We start from the raw sequence: 26,131 nt of genomic DNA, 5'->3' as shown, positions 1-26,131 counted from the left end.
TAATAAATCTGCTGTTGAAAGCTGGTGGCATTAATCTGTAACTATCATCAATTATTGTAAAACCATTCTAGTTCACTAATGTCCTTTAGGGAAGAAAATCTGCCAGTGTTACCTGGTCTCCATGTGACCCCAGACCCATAGCAGTGTTGTTGATTCTTGACTGCCATCTGAAATGGCCTAGCAAACCACTGAGTTGTACCAAACTGTTACAGATACAAAATGGACACCAAAGGTTCAAGGAGGTGGCTCACTACTTCCTTCTCAAGGGCAATTAGGGATGGGCAACAAATGCTGGCCTTGCCGGAAATGCCCAGATCCCCTGAAAGAATAAAAAAGAATACTTCCAGTTTGCCTTGGAAAAAAATTGTATCCTCAGTGATGACTTTTTAACCTCTTCGAATAGAACTATGTAAACAAATATTACTGTTTTAAGGTTGAATTCAGCAAGCGAGAATGTTTAATTCACAGTGATAGGACTTGGGCATGATTCGGTGAACCCGAGACTGTCATCCCAAATCCCTCTTTGGAGCAAAGGGACAAAGGAATAAGCCGGGCAGTCAGCGTGCTGGCAGCAGACAGACAGGAGTTGGACATAAGCAGTGGATGAGGAGCATCTCAGATCATTGCTCACTACAAGTCATCATCACCCTTCTGCACTGAAGGGGCAGCAGACACTCAAGGACTCCCCAGACCCAGTACTGATGATGATTGCTATCTCGGTCACCTTCATCCCTTGGTCACAGAGAGGTCATAATGTCCTGGGAGTGGGGTTACACGATAGGACAGTGAGCTAGTCTTCCTCCATGAAATGGGAGACAATGAGGATGTCTCTAGCCTTCTTGCCTATGTGCTCCCTCTCCCCACCTGGCCTCGGTCCTCAGGATTCTCAGTGTGCTCTTCCTCAACACCCTTCTGCACGTCATACTAGTTTGAGGACATGTGTAACTCTTCAAGGTCATCCTTGCCCCGCTGCAGAGTCTGGTTGTAGAGGGCAAAGCTGATCATAAGGCAGGAGACTTTCTGGGGGCTATACTGGAGGCCCTTACCAGACCTGTCAAGGCGGCGGAACCACACCTTCAACAGGCCATTGCACTGCTGTCCACCACAATGTACCTGGTCTCCGCAGTGGTCTGTGGCGTCTGCACTGGTGTCATCAGCCGCGACCTGAGGGGATATCCATTGTCGCCAAGAAGCCATCCCTGTAGTCTGGAGTATTCCTCGAAGATTCCAAGACACAGTGGTTAGCACAGCAGCCTCAAAGCTCCAGGGAACCAGGTTTAAATCTGGCCTTAAGAGACTGTGTGGAGTTTGCACAATCTCCCCGTGTCTGCACCCTTCCTCCGGGTGCTCCGGTTTGCTCCCACAGTCCAAAGATGTGCAGGTTAGGTGGATTGGCCATGTTAAATGTGTGGGGGCTAAGGGATAGGATGTGGGTGGGTGCCTGGGTAAAATAATCATAGAATCCCTACAGTGCAGAATGAGGCCATTCAGCCCATCAAGTCTGCACCAACCACAATCCCACCCAGGCCCTATTCCTGTAACCCCACATATTTACCCTGCTAATCTCCCTGACACTAGAATCAATTTAGCATGGCCAATCAATCAACCTAACCCACACATCTTTGGACTGTGGGAGGAAACGCATGCAGACACGGGGAGAATATGCAAACTCCACACAGGCAGTGACTGGAATTGAATCTGGGTCCCTGGCACTGTGAGGCAGCAGTGCTAATCACTGTGCCGTGTCAGATAGTTGGTGCAGACTCAATGGGCTGAATGTCCTGCTTGTGTACTGTCGGGATTCCACAATTCTATGAATCAAAATCCCATCAAAAAAGCCCAATTGCATGTAGCAAAATGCCACAAAAAAGTAATGAGATAAATGACGAGATAATCTGTTTTTCATGACGTTGGGCTTGGCTAAGGGATAAGGACACCAGCAGAACAACCTTGTTCTTATTCAATTAGTGCCATGGGAGTATTTTTGTCCACTTGACCAGACAAACTCTGGTGCCAGATTTTCATGCCTCTGTCCATGCCAGAGTGGAGATGGTTGGGATTGAAAAATGACAGGCTGGAGCCGATTCTGGAATTCCTGCCCATTCCTGTCATATGGTATTTATATGGCACTTGCATTTTAAGAACAAACCTGATAATTAAACACTACTAAAAATATATTTTACTTTGCATACATGATTACGTTATGCCGTGAAGTTGTCTGCACCCTTTAAATTTCTGTCTAAAGGTTTTTGACTCCAAACTAAACTTCCTCCACAGTCAGTGACTCCTCTGAGGTGCTCTGAGTCATGTTGCCTATGGAAACAGGCTTGAGTGGAACTTTATCAAAAGCTTTCTGAAAATCCAAATACATCACATCACTGGTTCACCTCTATCTCTCTACTCACGCTGTCCTCAAAGAACCTCAGTAGATTTGTCAAACATGATTTCCTTTTCATTATTCCATGTTGACTTATACCTTTGCAGTTTTCTTTGTTTCCATTTAGGACTCGAAATAGGGCTCACTCACTGTTCCTGCACACCTTTAGGATTGTATCCTTTATTTCATATTGTCCGCTCCTCATTCTTCCCCCAAAAATGTATCATTGCACACCTCGCTGCGTTAAATTTTATCTGCCAGGTGTTTTGCCATTCCAGTTAAGTTAGCTGGGTCCTTTAAATCCAGAAAGTTAATTACTCTAACTTAAATTCTGAGTGATCCAAGGGTGCGTTAACAGTTGTTTGATCATGGAACTTTGCAGGGTGGAATTCACAGGTTGGAGCTGAAAAGCATCCAGCATTTAACATTGTTGTGCATCCACAATAAGACACGTCAGTATGTTTATGCTCTTTTCTTTTTCAAAAATACATTTAAACAGAGACACCAACCTGCTAATAGGTGTCAGCTAGTTGCTTCAGTCTTTCATATTCAGCATAGCAATTGCAATGAACCTCCTGCTCTATTTGATGGGTCTCAGTGAGTACAAGGATACCACCAAGTATTCCTGGAATTGTTTTGTTTTTGCTGTCCCTGCTCAAGTAAGGGTCCGAGGTTTTAGCCAAGATGATGCCCTTTGCTTTATTTGAGTCAGTGGTTACGGGTTTTGTCAAAATACTAATCTGTAAAAGCAGCAACTAAGCATGTTTTTTAAAAATATAACCCCTCACCCATTGACTTTATCTGTACTTCAAATATTTCTTTCTGAATGCCTTGATAAATTAATGGCTGCTCAAGTATCAAATACTTGTCAATTTTTAAAAATAAATTGGCTGCCTTGTGCACCAAAGAAGCAATCTTTCGCAGTAGAAAAGTTACCCTTTGTTTCATGATTGGAAACGACCAATCAGCCAGAGGGATGTTCCATGTGAAAAATCTGATTATAGGAAATAAAACAAAAAGGATTTAAACTCATAAAATATGTAAGACTATGTACTTTTCATACTATGCAAAAGGTTGCATAGTTTGTCCAACAGGTCAGGAAAATAGAATGTTTGCAGTAAACAATCTATTGAAAGCTATATACAATGAACTGAATTATGAGAGCAGAGCTCCAAGTTGCTTTAACATAGCCCGTTAAAAGTGAATTCAATTAGCTGTGACTGTGACATAGTTTCCACCTTGCAAATGTGTTAACATCCTAAGATTCTGAAACCTTCATTGAAAGAAGGCAGACTTACATCGATAGCGCCTTTCATCAGAACATCACAAAGCGCTTTGTAGCCAATGAAGTACTTTTCAGTGGAGTCACTATTATAACATTGGAAACTTTTTCGAAATAGCTTGTAAAATAATTGAAGTTTATTGGTTTCTTGCCATATGTTTCCGCTTCTAATTATTGTTCTTGCAAACAAATTCAAACATAGTATTAACACAAACATGACTGTGATATTTTCTGCTTTTTGAAGTAGGCAGAAAATTGATGTGGTATTCTTAATCTCCAGCGGGTCACATCATGCAAGGGTCCCTTGGTCTGAAATCCTATTCATGTCATACATAAGGCTGCAAGCTTCAACTCAAAAGTGCACATCTGCTTATGGACAGCTTCTTAGCACTGAACACATATTAAAGCTCTAATAATGCCAATTTTGTGTGTTATTTTGCAGGGAATTACATAAAAATATCAATAAACTGGCCACATGAATGTTTATCCTATCACTTGGTTGTCATATTCCTTTAACCACACAGCTAATCCGTTCTTAAATGTTAGCAAGGATTTGATTCGACAAAGTAATTTAGAAGCATGTTCTCTGGCTTCACAGTCCTCTGCAAATAACCAAGCTTCTTCTGCTCTATCTCTATCCTTATTAGCCATCCATTAGCCTTACTATCCATGTCTTTCATTCCAGACTTTCCAATCACTGGAAATGGTCTGTGTATCACTACTCTGTAAACCTATCTATGAAAGCTGTTTAAACAAAGGGAGTGTTACAGCCATTTTAGCACATTGCCCCAGTCAAGCCAGATTAATTTGGTATCAGGTGAGCTTTGTTGATAGAACTCTCACCTCTGGTTCTGGATCCAGAGATTTTTAACACAATGTAGTTCAGAGGGAGTGTTGCGTTGTCAAATGTCATTCAGGCGAGAGATAAAATATCTGACTGCCCAGTATCCTAGCCAATAATTATCCTTCAATGAACATCTTCAGAATAATATTTTGGTCATTGTGACATTGCTTGTGTTCTACATCACAATAGTGATGATAATTCAAAAGTACCTAACTGGCTCCAAAGCTCTTTGTGATGACCTGGTTTTGAAAGCTAAATTCCTATTATTGGCAACGTAATGTATATGTTCTTAATCAAGACATGGGTTTCACTATTGCTAATCACAAATTTTTCTAGAAATTCCTGTGTTTTCAAAATTTGGTAACATTAATATTTTAAGCCCAACTGTTAGTAGACAAAACTTGATATTTGATATAGCAATGCCAAGACAAAAGAATCTCAAAATAATTGTTCAAAGTGACATACTATCACCCACTTACTTGGATTTATTTTCTGCTTCTTCACTAATTTCCTTTCGAGTGATTTCTATTTCAGCCTCATGTTCTTTGCGCAAAACGCGCAAGTCTTTTTGTAGTTTGGCATGTTCTTTATGTACTTTCTGTTTCTCACTTTCTGCCTCTTTCAGTTGATGCCCCAACTCTTTTTGTTGCTCTCGCATACCATCTAACAACTTTTGTAGTTCTGTGTCAGATTTTGTCTTCTGTTTGGAACTTTCCTCAAAGATCTTAAGGAGAGATATTTTCTCTTTTAACTGTTCCTGGAGGACTTGTATCTGTTTTGTGTAGCCTCCAATCAAAGAACCACTCTCCGATCTTAACTCTTCCTCAGTTTCTTTCGTTTTTGAAGTTAAAGTACTTCCTAGTTCCACCACTGTTTGTTTCTCGGTCATTTCTTTTCCTTGCATTCTATTTTGTAACTCTGCAATTATTTTTTCCATCTCATTTATCTGTTTATCTTTTACACACAACTGCGCCTTAAAATGTTCTAATTTATTGGTTTCTTCCTTTTGTTGTTCTAATGAATATATATGCTTCTGTTGTTCAGGCTCAGATTGAAGCTGGCCTCTCTTTCTCATCTGGATTTGTTTCTCATCTTCAACTTTTTCTAGATGCTTCTGAAGATCTGAATGAGACGTATTGATTTCCTGTTCAGCATTTGTTTCGACCTGACTTTCTTTGCATTTTTGCAACATGTCATCTCTTGCTGATACCTCCATCTGTAGAACCCTAATTTTGTCTTCATAGCTTTCTCGCAACATTTTCAGAGAGTTCTCCTTTTCACGTTCCATTTCGTTTCTCACTTTCTCAACCCATTTCTGGTTTTCTTCCTTTTCTGATCCAATTGGAGTTTCTAGACTTTTCAGTTTTTCTTTTAAGGCCTCAATAATTTCTTCTTGCTCTCTTGCTTTTTGTTTTAATTCTCTTCTCTGTTCATTCACACATTTTTCTTTCTCTTCTAATTGGGTTGTTAGTTGTTTTTTTATTCGTGCAATTTTCTGTTCTGCCTTTTTCTTGAGTTCAGCTATTTTAGTGGTGCTCTCAGTTTTCATTCTAGTTTCTAAATCTGTCAATTCTTTCTCCTTGTTATTTACAAGGTCTAATTTAATTTGTTCCCATTCATTCTGCTTCTGCGAAAATTCAACCTGGAGGACTTCCATCTCTTTTTCAAATGCTTCTATTTTTGCTTCAGCATTTTTGTATCTGTTGTCCTGATCACAAGCTCCAGCCTGAGCCTGTTCAAGCAACAGTCCCAACTCCTGCAAATCAATTTCCTTCTGATGCAATTGTTTGTTAAGTTCTTCTACAACTTTACATTCCTCAGACTTTGTAGCAATATCTTGGTCCAGTTCTGCTATTCTAGATTTGGTTGCTTCCAGCTGGGCATTCAGATCATTTATTGTTTTCTCCTTCTCCTTTGTCATATATTCAATTTCAATTCCAGCACTTCGTAAATTGGTAGTTAGTTTTTCTACCTCTGCTGTCAATTTTGATAACTTGTCATCCTTCTCTTTATTCTCTTTAACAGAAGTATCAAATTTTGATTCAAGCTCTTTCATTTTGTTGTTATGCTGCACTAATTTTGATTCCATCTTTTTCTTCCATTCTGTTAACTTGTTTTTATACTGGTCTGCTTGTTCAAGGGCTGCAACTTTTTCTTCAGAAACAGTTTCAATACTTGCAGACAACTGATCTATTTGATGCAGCAACTTTTGCTGTTCCACTTGTTGTTGTTTGTTGAGCGATAAAATAGCTTCTTCCTTATCTGAAAGACAAACACTGTTTTCAAGCTGCAATTTCAATTCACTTATTTGTTCCTCCAAGCTCAAGATCAGTAATTCTTTTTCCTTCAGCTGTTCTGTGATAGATTCATGTGCATATACACTTTCTGACAATTCTTTTCTATACTGTTCGATGCATGTTTCCTTCTCATCTAATACTTGACTGTGATGTTTCCTTTCTTGCTGGAGTGTGTTCTGCTGTGCAGTAAGGCTTTGTAGTTCAGATTGCAATGCTTTCAAGTTTTGTTGTTCATTTTGCTGTTGTTGTGTCATATGCTGTACCAAATTGTTCAATGAGACATTTTGATTTACTATGTCTTCGAGTTTAACTTCTAGCTCACCAACTCTATTGATCTTTTCCACAAGTGCCTTCTGTACCTTCTCAATTTGACTTTGATAACCTTTAATACGTTCATGAAGGATGTTTATTTTGTCGGTACACTTCATATTAAAGTCATTAGTTTGTAGCTTGAATTTTGCATTTGCCTCATTAAAATAATTAATTAATTGCTCTACTTGGCTCCTGATTTTGTTTTCATTCTGAAGTTCAACAGACTTTTCTCGAAGTTGTTTTTTATATTCCTCAGTTTCTTTGTGGCACATGTTTTCCAATGCCTGTAGATTATCCTCAGTTTCCTTCAACAAATTGCTCAGTTCATTAATCCTACCCTGGCTCTGCTCATCTGATTTTTTCAGTTCAGCTAAGTGGTTTTCTAATTCTGTTCTTTCCAGCAAAGTTTGACTATTAGTCTCTTCAAAGGTCTGCAATTTAGCTTTAAGGGCTGTTTCCCTTTCGATTAAAGTATCTATCTGAACCGATGCTTCCTTTAGCTCCCCTTGAAGCTGCTGTATCTTACTGGCTCCTAAAGCAACCTCCTCTGTAAATTCTGTTACTTTCCTGGATATCTGTTGCTTTTCATTCTTGGAGGCTTCCAAGTTCTGTTTTAGCTCTCTCAATTCTTGTTGCTTTTCTTGAAACACAATCTCATGTTTTTCTTGTAGTTCTTCAATCTGCTGATCCAACTTTTTCTCCCAGCCAAGCTTAAGCTCTACCAACTCTTGTGTGTGAGCTTCAATAAGGCTTTCCAATTGTTGTTTGTGATTGGATTCCAGCTGGGTCACTGTTTCATTAATTCCTATCGAACTTGCATGCGCCATTTCCACCAGCTTTTCATTGAACATTTGTTCCTTTTGTACAAATTCCTTCTGCTGCTTTTCCAGATCCGCCTTTAATTTAATCTCCTGTTCAGAAAGTTTCATCTTTAATTTATCCTGCATTTCAGTTCCCTTTTTCTTAACTTTTTCCAGTTCTGTCTCAAGTGCTTCAATTTTCTTTCCATGTTCCTCATGAATTGAAGCAATTTGCTGGCCGTGTAATTTTTGATTTTCTATTTGTTTTTGAGTGAAGACTTCTGCCTGCTGTTTCTGAAGATCTTGTGTCTCATTCAGTGCCTTTTGCTTTTCTTCTGAACTTTTCTGTAATTGTGCAATGTCTGATCCCATTTGCGTAATCTGGGTTTCATATTTTTCTGTTAGGGTAGCTACTTTTTTAAGCAGCTCACTGTTTTTTTCTTCCAGGCCTCGCAATTCCTGTGCCTGAGATTTATAGTCATCTAAAGTGGCAGTAAGCTCATTTAGTCTAGTCTGATCAGACAACTCTTTCTTTTCTTTCTCAGTCTCCAAGTTTCTCAGCAGGTTCTGTAACTCTGTTAATTGTATGTCATACAGTTTACGCTGGTCATCTAGTTTACAATTCATCTTTTCTTCAGCATTTTCTTGCTCTTTCTGACGAGCTTGGCTCACTATTTCAAGTTTTGCAGAAACCTCTGCAGTTTCTTTTTGAACTTTTTCAAGTTCATTTATCAGTGTCTGTTTCTCTACTTGCAGGTCTCCGACAATTTTGTCCTTTCCCTCAAGATGACGACGAAGGTTGTTTAGCTCATTTGTCAATGATTTCTCAACTCCACCAAAGGATTGTTCAATGTCTTTTTTAGCAGCTGCAATTTTTTCTTCATAATGTAGTGTCTTATTTTCTAGATCCTTCTCATAGTCTTTCTCCATTGCAGCTAACTTACTTTCCAATTCTTGCCGTAATTTGAGCATTTCTGTCATCTCAGTTGAAAGTGCCTCCAACTCAGTTTGTTTCAGATCAAGTTTCTCAAGTGTTTTTTGGTTCATTTCCTCAATGTGTGCATGGAATTGAGTTTCCTTCTCCTTCAACTGTGCTTCTAGTTCTTTAGATTTCTTCTCAAGCTCCTCCACTTTCACCTTGTGCTGATGGTTAATTGCCTGCATTTTTTCAGTCCATAATTGCTCTTCTTCTTGACGTATGTTTTCCAGGGCCTCTTCGTGGTTTTTAATTAAGGCTGCAATTTCTAACTTGTACTTGGCCTTCTCTGTCCCTAGCTCTTCTGAGTGGGCTTCACCATCTTGTGACTTCTTTAAAAGCAGACTTTCCAATTCCAATACTCTCTGTGGGGAAAAAAAAACACTAATAATAATAATCATATACAGGACTTTGAATTTCATATAAATATGTATGCATGTCTGAGTGTGTGCATGTGTTTAATTAATCCTAACACCCTAGCACTGCAGAATGACCTAGATTGCCTAAATCAATCATGTCAAATTCCTTAACCAATGCTTCCATTGCTTTCTGGCAAAGATCCATGAGCTGGACCAGTTGAGATGAAGCTATAGACTGGTATGTACATAAAAACAAAAACATTTTTATAAAGTGCTTCAGAAAACAGATTGTTATATGTACATAGTATATTATATCCATAATATGCAAATTTTAATTATATACTGAATGTTATTCCTAGTGCCATTATTAGTGCAGTGAAATCCATACATATATACCTAATCCTGGTTAAATGCTGTATTGCTAATCCATCAAGACCTTGGCTGTATTTTTTAAAATCAAGGAAATCAAAATCATACCATTTAAATCAAATATTGAGGATGAATTGCGTCCTTTTCTTATGCAAGAGATTAAGTACATGTAAAGCTGCATCCAAATGAAGTATTTGTATCATTAGTGCATGGTTTTGTTGAGCCTTCACAAGTAAAATGGATACTAAATTCCACTGGTAACTTAGAACTTACAATTTTACAAGAACTAGATGACAGCTTGAACTTGAATGCAACTGGTATACAAATACACGTGTTCTCATAAGTTATGTATTGCCATAGTACAGTTAGGTGATTTTCTCAAGTACTGCTCAACTCACTGGGTGAGTATCTCATGCAGTCTCATAACAAGGATGATTAAATCCCACATCTGGATCACCCTACAAGAGCTATAAAGGCGTGTGAAACTGAAAAATACAGAACAGATATCTAACATAGGAATAGGAATAGGCCATTCAACCTGTCCATCCTGCTCCGCCATCTAATATGATTGTGCCTGATCAGACACTTCAATGCCTTTTACGCCCAATATCCCCATAACCCTTTTCATTCTTGATAATAAGAAAACCATCAGTCTCTGCTTTAAACATACACAATGACTGAGCTTCAACAGCCCTCAATGGTAGAGAATTCCAAAGATCCACAACATGGCTCACACATGGTCAACAGATTACTGAAGTTTCCCTTCTCGGAAAACAAGGAACATGAACAATTGCCTTGCCAACAGTTGATCAACACTGCTACCTCACAATGCCTGGGATTCGAGTTTGATTCCAGCCTTGGGTGACTGTGTGGAGTTTGCAAGTTCTCCCTGTGTCTGTGTGGGTTTCCTCCGGGTGCTCCAGTTTCCTCCCACAGTCCAAAAATGTGCAGGTTATATGAATGGACCTAGCTTATATTAAGTTGATCTTTCTCTGCATCCTAGCTATAACTGTAACATTACATTCTGCACCCTCTCCTTCTCTATGAATGGTATGCTTTGTCTAAATTGTGCGCAAGAAACCATACTTTTCGCTGTATACTAATACAGTGGCAATAATAAATCAATTGCCCCTTAGTGTCCAAAGATGTGCACGTCAGATAGATTAGCCTTGGTGAATGTGCAGGGTTATGGGGTTTGGGCCTTGGGTCTTTCGGAGAGTCGGTGCAGACTCAATGGGCCGAATCGCCTCCTTCTACACTGTCGGGATTCTATGGAGTTATATTCTCGTACTAGCAGCAGCTGGGCCATTCAGCTGTTATCGACCTAGAGGGAGCACTGAAAAAGGTTGTTAGTGTCCTAAGTAATGGACTCAGGACTCAACTATCTCAAGCCAAAACAGAATACAACTTCTCTCCTACTTTTCACCAAGATGTTTTTAAAACTTTGGCACAACGATCAGCACATCCAATCCCAAACTTTCTTGTTGCATTTTAAGTTTGAGGGGTTCATCTTTGAAGCTATCTTATTTTGTGAATATTATTTACCAGTATCTTAAGCAGACATGGACAGCCCTGTCAAACAATTTAGATGTGGAGATGCCGGCGTTGGACTGGGGTAAACACAGTAAGAAGTCTCACAACACCAGGTTAAAGTCCAACAGGTTTATTTGATAGCAAAAGCCACTAGCTTTCGGAGTGCTCGCTGCTCCTTCGTCAGGTAAGTGGGAGTTCTGTTCACAAACAGGACATATAAAGACAAACTCAATTTACAAAATAATGGTTGGAATGTGAGCCTTTACAGCTAATCAAGTCTTAAAGGTACAGACAATGTGAGTGGAGAGAGCGTTAAGCACAGGTCAAAGAGATGTGTATTGTCTCCAGACTGGGCAGTTCGTGAGATTTTGCAAACCCAGGCAAGTCGTGGGGGTTACAGATAGTGTGACATGAATCCAAGATCCCGGTTGAGGCCGTCCTCATGTGTGCGGAACTTGGCTATCAGTTTCTGCTCAGCGACTTCTCATTGTTGCCTTGGAGAACGCTTACCCGAAACGGTCATGGGCATTCAGCCTCTGATCTTCAGGTAAGCGTTCTCCAAGGTGGCCTTCACGACACACGACAACGCAGAGTCGCTGAGCAAAAACTGATAGCCAAGTTCCTCACACATGAGGACGGCCTCAACCGGGATCTTGGATTCATGTCACACTATCTGTAGCCCCCACGACTTGCCTGGGCTTGCAAAATCTCACTAACTACCCAGTCTGGAGACAATACACATCTCTTTAACCTGAGCTTAACGCTCTCTCCACTCACATTGTCTGTACCTTTAAGACATGATTACCTGTAAAGACACACATTCCAACCATTATTTTGTAAATTGAGTTTGTGTCTTTATATGCCCTGTTTGTGAACAGAACTACCACTTACCTGACGAAGGAGCAGCGCTCCAAAAGCTAGTGGCTTTTGCTACCAAATAAACCTGTTGGACTTTAACCTGGTGTTCTGAGACTTTAGTTCTGCATTCTGAAATTTATGTAGTGAGGTAGAGAATGCAAGTTCTGATCATGCATTTCTGTCACTAGAAAGAACCTAAGCAACATATAAAAATCTTAAAACCAAGCGTAACGTTCAACCAAGCAGATGGTAAGACAACTTTGAAGAGTGAAAATGACACAGCAACATCGGTCAACAGAACTTATCAACTGCAGCATTTAACTCAAATATTGTGCAGTCCTTTGCACAAACATCAATAGACACTGATAATTTTTGCAGAATAGTGAAAGTGTGCAGAATGGCAAAATAAGCAGGAATTCAAAAAACTACATAATACGCTGGTTTAAAGGTGAATCGGTTAAGGATGTAAATTAATCACAACAGCCAATATGTCAGCACTGAAAATGGTGCTTCGCGACATACAGGAAAACAACAAACTGCTGCTGACAGTGCAAAAGAAAGAAATGATGTATATAATCAAAAGCCTGATTGGGGTTGAAAGAAGCACGTGCAGCAGAGCACGAGAACAAGCAGGCACAGGTTAAAACATTTTTAAATAAATTTTCTAAGAATTCCTTCACGCCAAGGATACAGACACTTTGAATGACTCTTTGGACAATAGTGCAAATGTACACATCAAATCCCTTCAAAGGATGTGACCGGTGAATGTATGCACTTAATTCTGAATAGGTGAGCAGAGGTGGGCCAAACAGCAATAACAACTTGTAGTTTTATAGTGTCTTGAATGTTGAAAATGACTCAAGGTGTTTCACAGCTGGCCTAGACTCGATAGGCTGAATGGCCTTTTTTGGTGGCTTGAATCATCTCATGTGTAATTTTAAATTATCATTTCCAGCTGTACCCCACTGGGATTCCAAAAAGCACAAAAATAATTTGTGCAACAATGTGGTAAAATTATACATGGATACACAATTCAATTTGTCACAGCTTGAATTAATTTGAAAAGCTTTTAATAATATTTATTTGAGTGAACTTTTGGCTAGCAAACACACCCACAGTTGTAAATAGCATTGAAAATTAAGCACCTAGCTATAAATTTGTGTTCAGAATTATTATATACTGATGGAAGATAAATATGATGGAAGATAATTATATACTGACGGAAGATAAACCTGGTATGACCGAATATATGCGCATGTTTATCAGCAGAGATATGCCGAAGAGTGATGGATGAAAATTTGAAGATAAATATTTAAACTCAATTAGACAACTGCCAGTTTAATGCAGTAGATTCATGGCTCCATATACTGGATAGTTTCCTGAAACTAAATTTACAACAGTTGTTGTTCAGAACACTTTAAAATTAGAATGAGCAGGATTAAATCAGCAGCATGCATAAACGATTTTGAATTGAAAACAGATTTCCTTCATTGGGAATGCAGTTAGGGTTTCAGAAAATTATCCTGATTTCCCTTTCAGAATAAACAGTTTCCACAATCTAGCCAGGTATTTGCAGGCTTCATGTAAATGCATCAATGTCCAATTTCTCAATAAATCAGTGAATAGTAGGATATTATTCAATCAGCAGTTTCTATGCCAGTTCAACTTAAGAGCAACTCAGTTAGTCGCACTCGCCCAGCCTTCCCTTCCTTTTATCTTCCGATAATTATCGCATATTTTTATAAAGTCAAGATTGAATCTGCCTTCATCATACTTTCATCATATTCCTTAACCTAACCACCTTATTGCAGAAAAATATTTTTCCTCATGCCTTGTTAATGGTGGCTTTGGGCAGTCATGAGGTGAGTCATCTGCAACAGAATACACAACTTCTGACCTGTTCTTATAATTAATATATTTAAGCACCTTGTCCAGTCAAGTTTCTGATCAATGCTGAGAGCCCCAGGATACTGATCACCAGGCAGTCATAGAGGTTTGCAGCATCGTAACAGGCCCTTCAGCTCAACTTGTCCACACTGCCCAGTTTTTACCACTAAGCTAGTCCCAATTGCCCACGCTTGACCCATTTCCCTCTGTACCCATCTTACACATGTAACTGTCTTAATGCTTTTTAAAAGACAAAATTGTACCCACTTCAGGATTAAGGAGAATCCCAAGGCATTTTATTCATACGTCAGGAACAAAAGGGTTGTTAGGGAAAAAATCGGACCTCTCAGGGACAAAAGTGGGGACTTATGCTTGGAGCCCAAAGAGGTAGGGGAGATCCTAAATGAATACTTTGCGTCGGTATTCACTAAGGAGAGGGATGTGTTGACTGGGAGTGTCTCGGAGGGGAGTGTTGAACCGTTGGAGAAAATCTCCATTACAAAGGAGGAAGTGTTAGGTTTGTTAGAGAATATAAAGACTGACAAATCCCCAGGGCCTGATGGAATCTATCCAAGGCTGCTCAGGGAGACGAGAGGTGAAATCGTTGGGCCTCTGACGCAAATCTTTGTCTCGTCACTGGACACAGGTGAGGTGGTAGTCATGATGTGGAGATGCCGGCGTTGGACTGGGGTAAACACAGTAAGAAGTTTAACAACACCAGGTTAAAGTCCAACAGGTTTATTTGGTAGCAAAAGCCACACAAGCTTTCGAGGCTCTGAGCCCCTTCTTCAGGTGAGTGGGAATTCTGTTCACAAACAGAACTTATAAGACACAGACTCAATTTACATGAATAATGGTTGGAATGCGAATACTTACAACTAATCCAGTCTTTAAGAAACAAAACAATGGGAGTGGAGAGAGCATCAAGACAGGCTAAAAAGATGTGTATTGTCTCCAGACAAGACAGCCAGTGAAACTCTGCAGGTCCACGCAACTGTGGGAGTTACAAATAGTGTGACATAAATTCTGATTCTAGGATCGCATGATAAAGACTCAGATGTCTGAGTCTTTATCATGCGATCCTAGAATCAGAATTTATGTCACACTATTTGTAACTCCCACAGTTGCGTGGACCTGCAGAGTTTCACTGGCTGTCTTGTCTGGAGACAATACACATCTTTTTAGCCTGTCTTGATGCTCTCTCCACTCCCATTGTTTTGTTTCTTAAAGACTGGATTAGTTGTAAGTATTCGCATTCCAACCATTATTCATGTAAATTGAGTCTGTGTCTTATAAGTTCTGTTTGTGAACAGAATTCCCACTCACCTGAAGAAGGGGCTCAGAGCCTCGAAAGCTTGTGTGGCTTTTGCTACCAAATAAACCTGTTGGACTTTAACCTGGTGTTGTTAAACTTCTCACAGGTGAGGTCCCAGAGGATTGGAGGATAGCCAATGTGGTCCCGTTAGTTAAGAAGGGTAGGAAGGATAACCCGGGTAATTATAGGCCGGTGAGCTTGACGTCCGTGGTGGGGAAGTTGTTGGAGAAGATTCTTAAAGATAGGATGTATGCGCATTTAGAAAGGAATAAACTCATTAACGATAGTCAACATGGTTTTGTGAGAGGGAGGTCATGCCTCACAAACCTGGTGGTGTTTTTTGAAGAAGTGACCAAAATGGTTGACGAAGGAAGGGCTGTGGATGTTGTCTATATGGACTTTAGTAAAGCATTTGACAAAGTCCCTCATGGTAGGCTAGTGAAAAAGGTTGGATCCCATGGGATAAAGGGGGAGGTGGCTAGATGGGTGGAGAACTGGCTTGGTCATAGAAGACAGAGGGTGGTAGTGGAAGGGTCTTTTTCCGGCTGGAGGCCTGTGACTAGTGGTGTACCGCAGGGCTCTGTATTGGGACCTCTGCTGTTTGTGATTTATATAAATGATCTGGAAGAAGGAGTAACTGGGGTGATCAGTAAGTTTGCGGACGACACAAAACTGGCAGGACTTGCAGATAGTGAGGAACATTGTCAGAGGCTACAGAAGGATATAGATAGGCTGGAAATTTGGGCAAGGAAATGGCAGATGGAGTTCAATCCTGATAAATGCGAAGTGATGCATTTTGGTGGGAATAATGTAGGGAGGAGCTACACGATAAATGGAAGAACCATAAAGGGTGTAGATACGCAGAGGGACCTGGGTGTGCAAGTCCACAGATCTTTGAAGGTGACGTCACAGGTGGAGAAGGTGGTGAAGAAGGCATATGGCATGCTTGCCTTTATAGGACGGGGCATAGAGTATAAAAGTTGGGGTCTGATGTTGCAGATGTATAGAACGTTGGTTCGGCCGCATTTGGAATACTGCGTCCAGTTCTGGTCGCCACACTACCAGAAGGATGTGGAGGCTTTGGAGAGAGTACAGAGGAGGTTTACCAGGATGTTGCCTGGTATGGAGAGGCTTGGTTATGAGGAGAGATTGGGGAAACTGGGGTTGTTCTCCTTGGAAAGACGGAGGATGAGGGGAGACTTAATAGAGGTGTATAAAATTATGAAAGGCATAGATAGGGTGAACGTTGGGAAGCTTTTCCCCGGGTCGGTGGTGACGTTCACGAGGGGTCATAGGTTCAAGGTGAAGGGGGGGAGGTTTAACACAGATATCAGAAGGACATATTTCACACAGAGGGTCGTGGGGGCCTGGAATGGGTTGCCGGGCAAGGTGGTGGAGGCGGACACACTGGGAACGTTTAAGACTTATCTAGACAGCTATATGAACGGAGTGGGAATGGAGGGATACAAAAGAGTGGTCTAGTTTGGACCAGGGAGCGGCGCGGGCTAATTGTTCCTGGTTTCTCGTTTCAAGGCTTCATTCTATGATCATCTTGCTGGTGCCAGTACAGAGTGAGACTGCGGATAGTTGGGAACCTGTCTCGGGGGCAGGGAATTCATATGGTGTTCGTGGAAGTGGAAATGACTAGGGTTGGGAAGCATTTTGTGATCAGGGCCATTGTGATCTCCTGGACTCGTTTCGATCGCCTCAGGGGGTCGGAGAGGAATTTCCCAGATTTTTTTTCCCCATATTGGCCCTGGGGTTTTTCACTCTGGGTTTTCGCCTCTCCCTGGAGATCACATGGTCTGGAATGGGGGGGTGGGGGTAAGTTAATAGGTTGTAATGAACAAAGCATCGTAGCTGTGAGGGACAGCTCGGTGGATAGGATATTGGTATGTAGATAGGCTGGAAAATTGGGCGGGGATCCTGGATTCAGGATTCAATCCTGGACCGGGGAGCGGCGCGGGCTTGGAGGGCCGAAGGGCCTGTTCCTGTGCTGTATTGTTCTTTGTTCTTTGTTCTACTACTGCCTCTGGCAGCTCGTTCCAGACAGTCATCACCCTCTGTGAAAAAATTTCCTCTCTGGACTCTTTTGCATCTCTCCCCTCGCATCTTCAACCTATGGCCTCTAGTTTTAGACTTCCCGAGCTTTGGGAAAAGATGTTGATGATCTACCTTATCTATGCCGCTCATTATTTTATCGACCTCAATAAGATCAACCCTAAGGCTCCTACGCTCCAGGGAAAAAAGTCTCAGTCTATCCAGCCTCTCCTTATAACTCAAACCATCAAGTCCCTATGGCATCCTATTAAATCTTTTCTGCACTCTTTCTAGTTTAATAATATCCTTTAGATAATAGGTTAACCAGAACTATACACAGTATTCCAAGCATGGCCTTACCAATGTCTTCAATAAGAAATTCCAACTCCTGTATTCAATGTTCTGACCAATGAAACCAAACATAGCGCATGCCTTTTTCATCACCCTGTCCACCTGTGACTCCACTTTCAAGGATCTATGAACCTATACTGCTAGATCTCTTTGTTCTACAACTCTCCCCAACATCCTACCATGATCGGAGTAGGTCTTGCCCCGATTCGATCTACCAAAATGCATCACCTCACATTTGTCTAAATTAAACTTCATCTGCCATTCATTGGCCCACTGGATCAAGATCCCGTTGCAATCCTAGATAACCTTCTTCACTGTCCACTATGCCACCAATCTTGGTGTCATCTGCAAACTTACTAACCATGTCCCCTATATTCTCATCCAAATCATTAATATAAATGACAAACAACAGTGGACCCAACACTGATCTCTGAGGCACATCGCTGGTCACAGGCCCCCAGTTTGAAAAACAAACCTCTACAACCACACTGTCTTCTGTCGTCAAGCCAATTTTGTATCCATTTAGCTACCTCACCCTGGATCCCATGAGATTTAACCTCATGCAACAACCTACCATGCGGTACCTTGTCAAAGGCCTTGCTAAAGTCATGTAGATAATGTTGACTGCACCACCCTCATCTACCTTCTTGGTTACCCCTTCAAAATACTCAAATTTGAGAGACGTGATTTCCCACTCACAAAGCCATACTGACTGCTCCTAATCAATCCTTTCCTCTCTAAATGCCTGTAGATCCTGTCTCTCAGGATACCTTCTAAGAACTTAGCTACTACAGACATTAGGCTCACCGTTCTGTAGTTCCCAGGCTTTTCCCTGCAGCCTTTCTTAAACAAAGGCATAACATTTGCTACCTTCCAATCTTCCGGCATCTCACCATTGATTTAATTGCTTATCATCATTCACAACTGGATGTGGCAGGCTGCAGAGCTTTGATTTGATCCTTGGGTTGTAAAATCTCTTAGCTCTATAGAATTCTGCTTTGGCTCTTTCATATGCACACAGCCCTGGACTATACCTTCGCCAGATTGGCACCCTTTTTGGGTTTGCTTGGTGCTGCTCCTGGTATGCTCTGCTACATTCTTCCTGGAACCAGGGTTGGTCACCTGGCTTATGGCAATACATTCATACGAAGCTTTTCCGTTTAAGGCATTCCCAACCAGATGGATGAACATTTCCCAATGGATTTGAGGATAGGTTAGCAGTCCACCATCAGAATGGATAAGTCTTTTGCTAGTAGGGAGAACTGGGTAAATGAAGGAACAAGTTCACATTGCATAACCACTATCCTATGCATACAAGGTTAATGAGTTGGAACTCTTTCCCTCCTGCCACGTATAGCTGTGATGTGATTTATTTGAAAACAAAGACTCATGAAATACAGAAAATAAAATTTGGAATAAACATATTTTTTCACACTTATGACTGCTGAGATAGACAACTCATTTAATGTTTCTCAATTAATTTATTTCTGTCCCAACATTGTCCTGCATGTGTTTTCTTCCTTTAAATGTCCCACACTCATTTGAATAATCAAAGGCAATTCTTCATTTTTTTCCACTAATCCTTTCCAAATTGTCAATCATATTGTGAGGGTGAGCCAATGATAGCTACTGCAGAATTAACTGAGTTTGGAAGGTAGGTTGTTCTTTGAGATGCAATTATTTCTAATATATCTGTACAAGTGCATGGATCTTCTACAAATGACAATCTAGAAATTAAACTTTACAAAGTCTACTAACAGCCAGGCTTTTTCCACAATATTTGTGGAAAATCCCACATACATATTCTATCAATACAAACTTAATACAAATTGGTGAGGATGATGTTATATAGCTTTTCCCTCATGTCGGTTCTCTCACCATCTGCTGCAGTCTCAGACCATCAGGACTCAGCCAGTTGTGGTGGTGGCAGTGCCACTGAGCCAATCATGCTGATCAACATTAAAGTTCCCCACAAAGAGTATATTCTGTAAACTTGCTATCCTCGGCACTTTTCAAAGTGATGTTCAACATGGAATACTGATTCATCAGCTGAGGGAGAGCAGTAAGTGCTAGTCAGCAGGAGAGTTCCTCTCATAAGTGTTTCTACATCGTATTTACTAATCACTTTACAAACTTGCTCGAGATACAAGTAACTGTTTCTACCAACGTAAAACCTCAAAAAGCTATAAATTATAAAACCTTTCATATATAAAGGAAGATTTGGAAGTGCATTCACTGATTGTGATGCAGTTTTTAAGAATTACAGTTAAACCTTGAAACTAGACTTACTGTTTTGAAGGTTTCCAATTCTGCTTGCAATTCCTGGATTTGCTTTGCTGCTTGTGCTTGAACCGCCTGTCTTTGCAATTCCTGTTCTTCTAAAGCCAACACAGCTTGCTGTTCTCTCTCTTGTTGCTGTTCTTGGTGCTCAGCATGACATTTATCCTGTCAAAAATAGTTTACATCATATGAGCAAGGCACCTCATATCAGCATATACCTTTCCCCCATGAAAAATTGAAAGTTGTGCTTCTGTACATATTTTTGATTTTTACAACCGTTTACCTAATTCACACAATTATGGTAAATCAAATGAACCTTTCAAAAATGTCCATCACATATCAGTAATCATGCTTAAGAATTGCTTTCTATCCATGAGTGTTCCCAAGAGTGAGTGATTGTTGCTTCGTTGAAGCAAAGACAAAAAGCTGACAAAACCTTTCCAAAATTGCCTTCATTGATTTCCATTTGTCTTCAGGTTCCGGGACATTCAAATAGCAATGTGTTGAAAAGGGTGTGTGAAGAACTTTAGTAGATAGAGAATTGAACAGATTTAAGATTGTACAAAATATTCAATTCTCTTTGAAAATATGCTGCTAATTAATACTAGGTAATCCTGCTGGGAATTGCAAGCAGTGATCAGCACCAGTGACAGTATTAACATTGTGCACTGGCAACTTGATGACAGGTTATCTAAAGATACCTGATTAGCCTGATTTTGTGGTGAGTCAATTGCCACTGAAACCAAAAAGATTTGGTTATGAGCATTCTATGCAATACCTTGTATCTTGTAATCATGCTAACATTGAGTTTGGATGACGTCACCCTGAGTCGAAATGTTGGCTCTATTCTTTCTCCACACATGCTTTCAGATGTGCTGAGATTTTTCAGCATTTTCTGTTTTTGGTTCAGATTCCAGCATCTGCGATTATTTGCTTTTATCTTATCATCTCAGATAGTTAGTAATTCTGATTCAGAGGCTTAAGAACAGTCTAAGACCTTGCAAAATCACACCTTTGTTTTGGTTGCTGGGCAGCCAAACTCAGTGCTTTAAACAAAACATGCACAACTTAAATACAAGTCTGCATCATTAAAGTCAGCAAGAAGGTTTCATCCAAAAAGGTCCAGCCGATGCAAAAAGATACTGTGTAAGGGAGGGAACTGTAAATCTTGATTGACTGAAAAAGGTTTTTGGTTGAGCGTCTTGTTTTTGCCAATGGTGTATTATTTTCTATAGAAGCATGGTAAATAAAGTTGGGGAGCTGCATGGCAATATGAGAGCGGGTGAAAAGAGGAGGCAATCAGCTGCAGCTATCCAATCCAGTCCAGTTCAATCTGTGGCTCCAGAGTGGAGCAGCCATGTTCTGAGAGAAATCAGCAGTAACTCTCCATCAGTTTGGGGTTGTCATGAAGTGTATCCCATTGGATCTCTTAACTTGCGTGTTCCAAGTTATATTGGATATATTCGGATAAGCATGGGGCCCCAATCTCAAATATTTGGGCTCCTCTTTACTTGAATCACTCCTACAAGGTTTTCCACAAGTTATGTGACTCTGTCTGCTATCCTTTTAACAAAGGTTTGCATCGTTATGACATGTGTGATTGTGGCCTTATTCTGATTTCCCTTCTCCCTGAGATATCTTTTTATTATCTGGATGTTGGGAGCATTGATTCAGGCTCCTTTTTGTTGGACTCACTCCTACAAAGTTTTGCAGCTCTTTAAAGTAAAAGTAAATTACTGCGGATGCTGGAATCTGAAACCAAAAGAGAAAATGCAGGAAAATCTTTGACAAAGGGTCATCTGGACGTGAAACATCAGTTCTTTTCTCTCCTTACAGATGCTGCCAGACCTGCTGAGATTTCCCAGCATTTTTTCATTTTGCAGCTCTCTCTCTCTCTGTTATCCGATAAGCAAGGGTGTGCACCACTATGCCATATATTTATGACTTTATTCTTTTGAAATATCTTTTCATTGACTGGAGAGTGAGAGGTGCTGATTACAATGTATAATTTGAACTAATTGTACTGATGTTTTACCTGTCTCTTTCTGTATACAGATGTGGAAAAATTGCTGTACCAAATTTTGAGGGTTTGTTGCGTTACTTGTTCAAATGAAAAATCTTCAATAAAAATACATTTTTAAAAATTGTAAGCAAAGATGGGCATTTAAAACTGTAACAGAGCAATGAGCTGCCTTTAAAGAGGATTTGATTTGGTTTGGGTAGAGTCAAGGTTCATTTCCATGACAGAAAAAGATAGGGCAATCTCTCCATGCTGAAAGAGATAGCGAGTAAGATGAAGCAGAAAATAGGCATGCATGACAAATATAAGATATACAAAGCAGGTAAAGAATCAGAGCAATAAGGGGACAGACCAAAGTTTCATTTGATTTTAAGAGCCACACCATTACCATGACAATCTGAGTGAGGCCAGGTGGGGAGACTTCAGTAAGGGTACTAATGAGACATGGTACGTGCAGCATTGTTCCCCAATATGCATTTAGCAATGACAAAAAATGATTGATCTATTTAGCATGCAATAAAAATCTCAGATTACATGATACATACCAGAGCCTTTTTTAACTGTTCCTGAAACTCCTGCTGAGAAGCCTGTAATTGCTGCTCAAACTCTCTTTCTTTGCAGGTCAGTGCTTTCATGTGATTTTTTCCCAATTCTTCAATGCGATCTTCAGAAGACTTGTAAAGCAAGAAGCAAATTTATATTTGTTTTCCTCGAAATACATGAAAGCATAAAGGACATTAGTGATCAAATTAATTGGAGTGCCGTGTTGTTTTGAAATCCAAACAGTAAGCAAGAAAACGTTCATCAGCAACAGTTCTCCTTCACAGGATGGCACAGTGGTTAGCACTACTGCCTCATAGCACCAGGGACCCAGGTTTGATTCTCAGCTTGGGTCACTGTCTGTGTGGAGTCTGCACATTCTCCCTGTGTCTGCGTGGGTTTCCTCCGGGTGCTCCAGTTTCCTCCCACAGTCCAAAGATGTGCAGGTTAGGTGGATTGGCCATGCTCAATTGCCCCTTAGTGTCCAGGGGGACTAGCTAGAGTAAAATGCATGGGGTTATGGGGATAGGGCCTGGGTGGGATTGTGGTCGGTGCAGACTTGATGGGCCGAATGGCGGTCTCCTGCACAGTAGGATTCTACTCCTGCCATATTATAACATACTCCAGCTGCTTGTGATCCACAGTTTTAAAACAATTTCTAGCATTATACATCAACACAGCATGGAATCAGATCCCTTTGAATTCTAATCAATTTGCACGTCACAACATAAGAAATAGGGCCAGGAGAAGGCAACATAGCCCATTGAGCCTGCTCCATTAACTTTCTGGGATACCCAAAATCTGTCTATTTCAGCATTAAATATATTCAATGTTGGAGTTTGCACAACCCTCTCGCATAGAAAATTCCAAACTGTCCCAATCCTTTGGGTGAAAAAATGTTTCCACATCTCAGTCCTAAATGATCACCCCACCCATCCTGAAATTGTGACCCCTTCTTCTAGATTTCCCAGCTGGGGAAGCAAAATCTCGGTATTTGCCCCGTCTGTCCCTTTCGTAGCCTTGAATGTTTCCTTGTGATCATCTTTTATTTTTCTAAACGCCAGAGAATACAGGCCCAATTTATCATCGTAGCACCACCCACTCATCCCAGGGATTATTCTAGTGAAGCTTCTCTGTACTACCTCCAATGCAAGTATATTCTTCCTTCAAATGGGGGCCAAAATTGCAGCACTTCGGGTGTCGTCTCACCAAATCCCCGTACAAATGTAGCAAAACCTTTTTATTCTTCTCCTCGAAACTCCTTGCAAAAGCTAACATGCCATTTGTTATTGTAATTGCTACTGTACCTGTATAGTAACTTTGTGTCCCTTGTATGTTTACATCCAAGTGTCTTTGAACATCAACATTCACAAGTTCCATGCCTTTTTAAAATATTCTGCTTTTCTGTTGTTACACTCAAAGTGAACAATCTCACACAGAATGCAGTCATTTTTTAAAGCAAAAATCAATTAAATCTTCTAATTCAAATACATTTAGAACGACAGAACCACATTTTGTGCCATTTGGAGATTTTGATATTGTGCTTTCCATGCCCATGTCCAAATAATTTCTTGATACAGACCACAAAAGTAGACACTCAGGGTACTCCAGGGCACATCACTACCAATCGTTCTCCAGTTCAGCAACTAATCATGCATAAAGTTGAAACAAAAACAGGAAACGCTGGAAAAACCCAACAGGTCTGGCAGTACCTATGGAGAGAAGAACAGAGTTGATATTTTGAGTCTGTATGACTTTTCTTCAAAGCTCTGAAGAGTCATACAGATGTCAACTCTATTTCTCTCTCCAGATGCGGAGTTTTTTTCCAGCATTTGTTTGTTTCAGATTTCCGGTATCCACGGTATTTTACTTTTATTATGAAGAGAGGTTATCAACCTGAAATTTTACCTGCTCTCTCCACAGATGCTGCCTGACCAGCTGAGTATTCCCAGTATTTTCAATTTTTATTTCAGATTAACAGCATCTGCTGTATCTTGCTTTTTGTATCCTTCCTCTTTATTTCCTTTCCGATCAGGTTTTAAGCCACGTTGTAACATTTCCTCTTATACACTTTTTAAAAAAATACTTTTGTTGAACGCTTAATTAAAATCCACATAGCTACTACATTCTCATTATCTACTCAGTCTTTGCTTTCAAAAATATTCAATTTGTAAAGAACTTCCTTGAACCGATTATCTTGATTGTGCAATAAGTATCATTTCATTGCAACTCATGGCTTTTTCAAAGTTTCCTACTGACATCAGAATAAGTAGCCTGTATTTAGAAAATTTAATTTTCTCTATGTCTTCAAACAGAAGCATTAAACTAGATACTTCCAAGTTGTCCTTCACAACTGAAAGCAAGTTTGAAAAATTAAACTCAGATGCGCTATCTCCACCTTAAACTTCAACAGCTATGGGCACATGGCACCAAGACAATCAGGTTGCACAACTTGTTCAAAACCAATTTATTTCCCAGTTACATGTAACAGTGTTCCATATCCTCCTCTAATGGACCTACATTATTACAACCATAGTTGTCGGGAACAAAACAAAGCAAAAATTTAATTTTTTCCCATTAATTCATTCTCCATTACTTTTTGAGACATTGATAGGATGCAGAGCTGGGCCGAAAAATGGAAGATGGAGTTTAAGCCTGGTAAGTGCGAGGTGATTCATTTTGGTAGGACAAATTTGAATGCGGAGTGCAGGGTTCTGAGGAATGTGGAGGAACAGAGAGATCTTGGGGTTCAAATCCACAGATCTCTGATGGTTGCCACTCAAGTGGATAGAGCCATGAAGGAGGCCTATAGTATGTCGGCGTCTATTAACAGGGCGTTTGAGTTTAAGAGCCATGGGGTTATGCTGCAACTGTACAGGACCTTGGTGAGACCACATTTGGAATATTGTGTGCAGTTCTGGTCACCTCACTATAAGGAGGATGTGGAAGCATTGGAGAGAGTGCAGAGGAGATTTACCAGAATGCTGCCTGGTTTGGAGGGTAGGTCTTATGAGGAAAGGTTGAGGGAGCTAGCGGTTTTCTCTTTAGAGCGGAGGGGGATGAGAGGCGACTTAATAGAGGTTTATAAGATGATGAGGGGGATAGATAGAGTGGACGTTCAGAGACTATTTTCTCGGGTGGATGTAGCTGTTACTGGGGGCATAACTATAAGGTTCGTGGTGGAAGATGTAGGAGGGATGTACGAGGTAGGTTCTTTACTCAGAGTGGTTGGGGTGTGGAATGGACTGCCTGCTGTGATAGTGGAGTCGGACACTTTAGGAACTTTCAAGCGGTTATTGGATAGGCACATGGAACACACTAGAATGATATGGAGTGAGATAGCTTGATCTTGGTTTCGGACAAATCTCGGCACAACATCGAGGGCCGAAGGGCCTGTACTGTGCTATGTTCTTTTTATGACTGTGCAGTCCTATACTTTGAATGTAGTCTTCTGCACTTGGTATAATATAAATAATTTCCTTTTATATTAACTACTAACATTATTAGCCCTAATTTTAATGATTGTCTTTTTAATCAACAGAACTGTATCCTTAGATGCACACTTTTTGTATAAACTGGTACACTAAAAAAGAAAAACATGTACATTTATGTAACAGTCATCATGGCCCAAATGAATAATTTTTGAAGTGTTCTCACTGTTATGTTTGATATTTTTGGCTTCACATCTATT

At 40.3% G+C, this 26,131-nt stretch overlaps 1 protein-coding gene across 6 annotated transcripts in view; it reads right to left on the bottom strand.

Moving 5' to 3' along the window:
• golga4 (golgin A4) overlaps positions 1–26,131 on the bottom strand; it is a 188,303-nt gene that overhangs the window by 60,011 nt on the left and 102,161 nt on the right. For all 6 annotated transcript variants that reach the window (XM_078216643.1, XM_078216641.1, XM_078216640.1 and 3 more), the window contains 3 exons: positions 22,446–22,574; positions 19,890–20,045; positions 4,983–9,253 (listed from right to left, as the gene is read on the bottom strand). In XM_078216643.1, the coding sequence (XP_078072769.1) occupies positions 4,983–9,253; positions 19,890–20,045; positions 22,446–22,574 (4,556 nt within the window). The remainder of the gene's footprint in view (positions 1–4,982; positions 9,254–19,889; positions 20,046–22,445; positions 22,575–26,131) is intronic.

Source organism: Mustelus asterias, chromosome 7 (genome assembly GCF_964213995.1).
Source record: "Mustelus asterias chromosome 7, sMusAst1.hap1.1, whole genome shotgun sequence".
In the NCBI taxonomy this organism is placed as follows: domain Eukaryota; kingdom Metazoa; phylum Chordata; class Chondrichthyes; order Carcharhiniformes; family Triakidae; genus Mustelus; species Mustelus asterias.
This window is presented reverse-complemented; position numbering and strand designations above follow the sequence as displayed.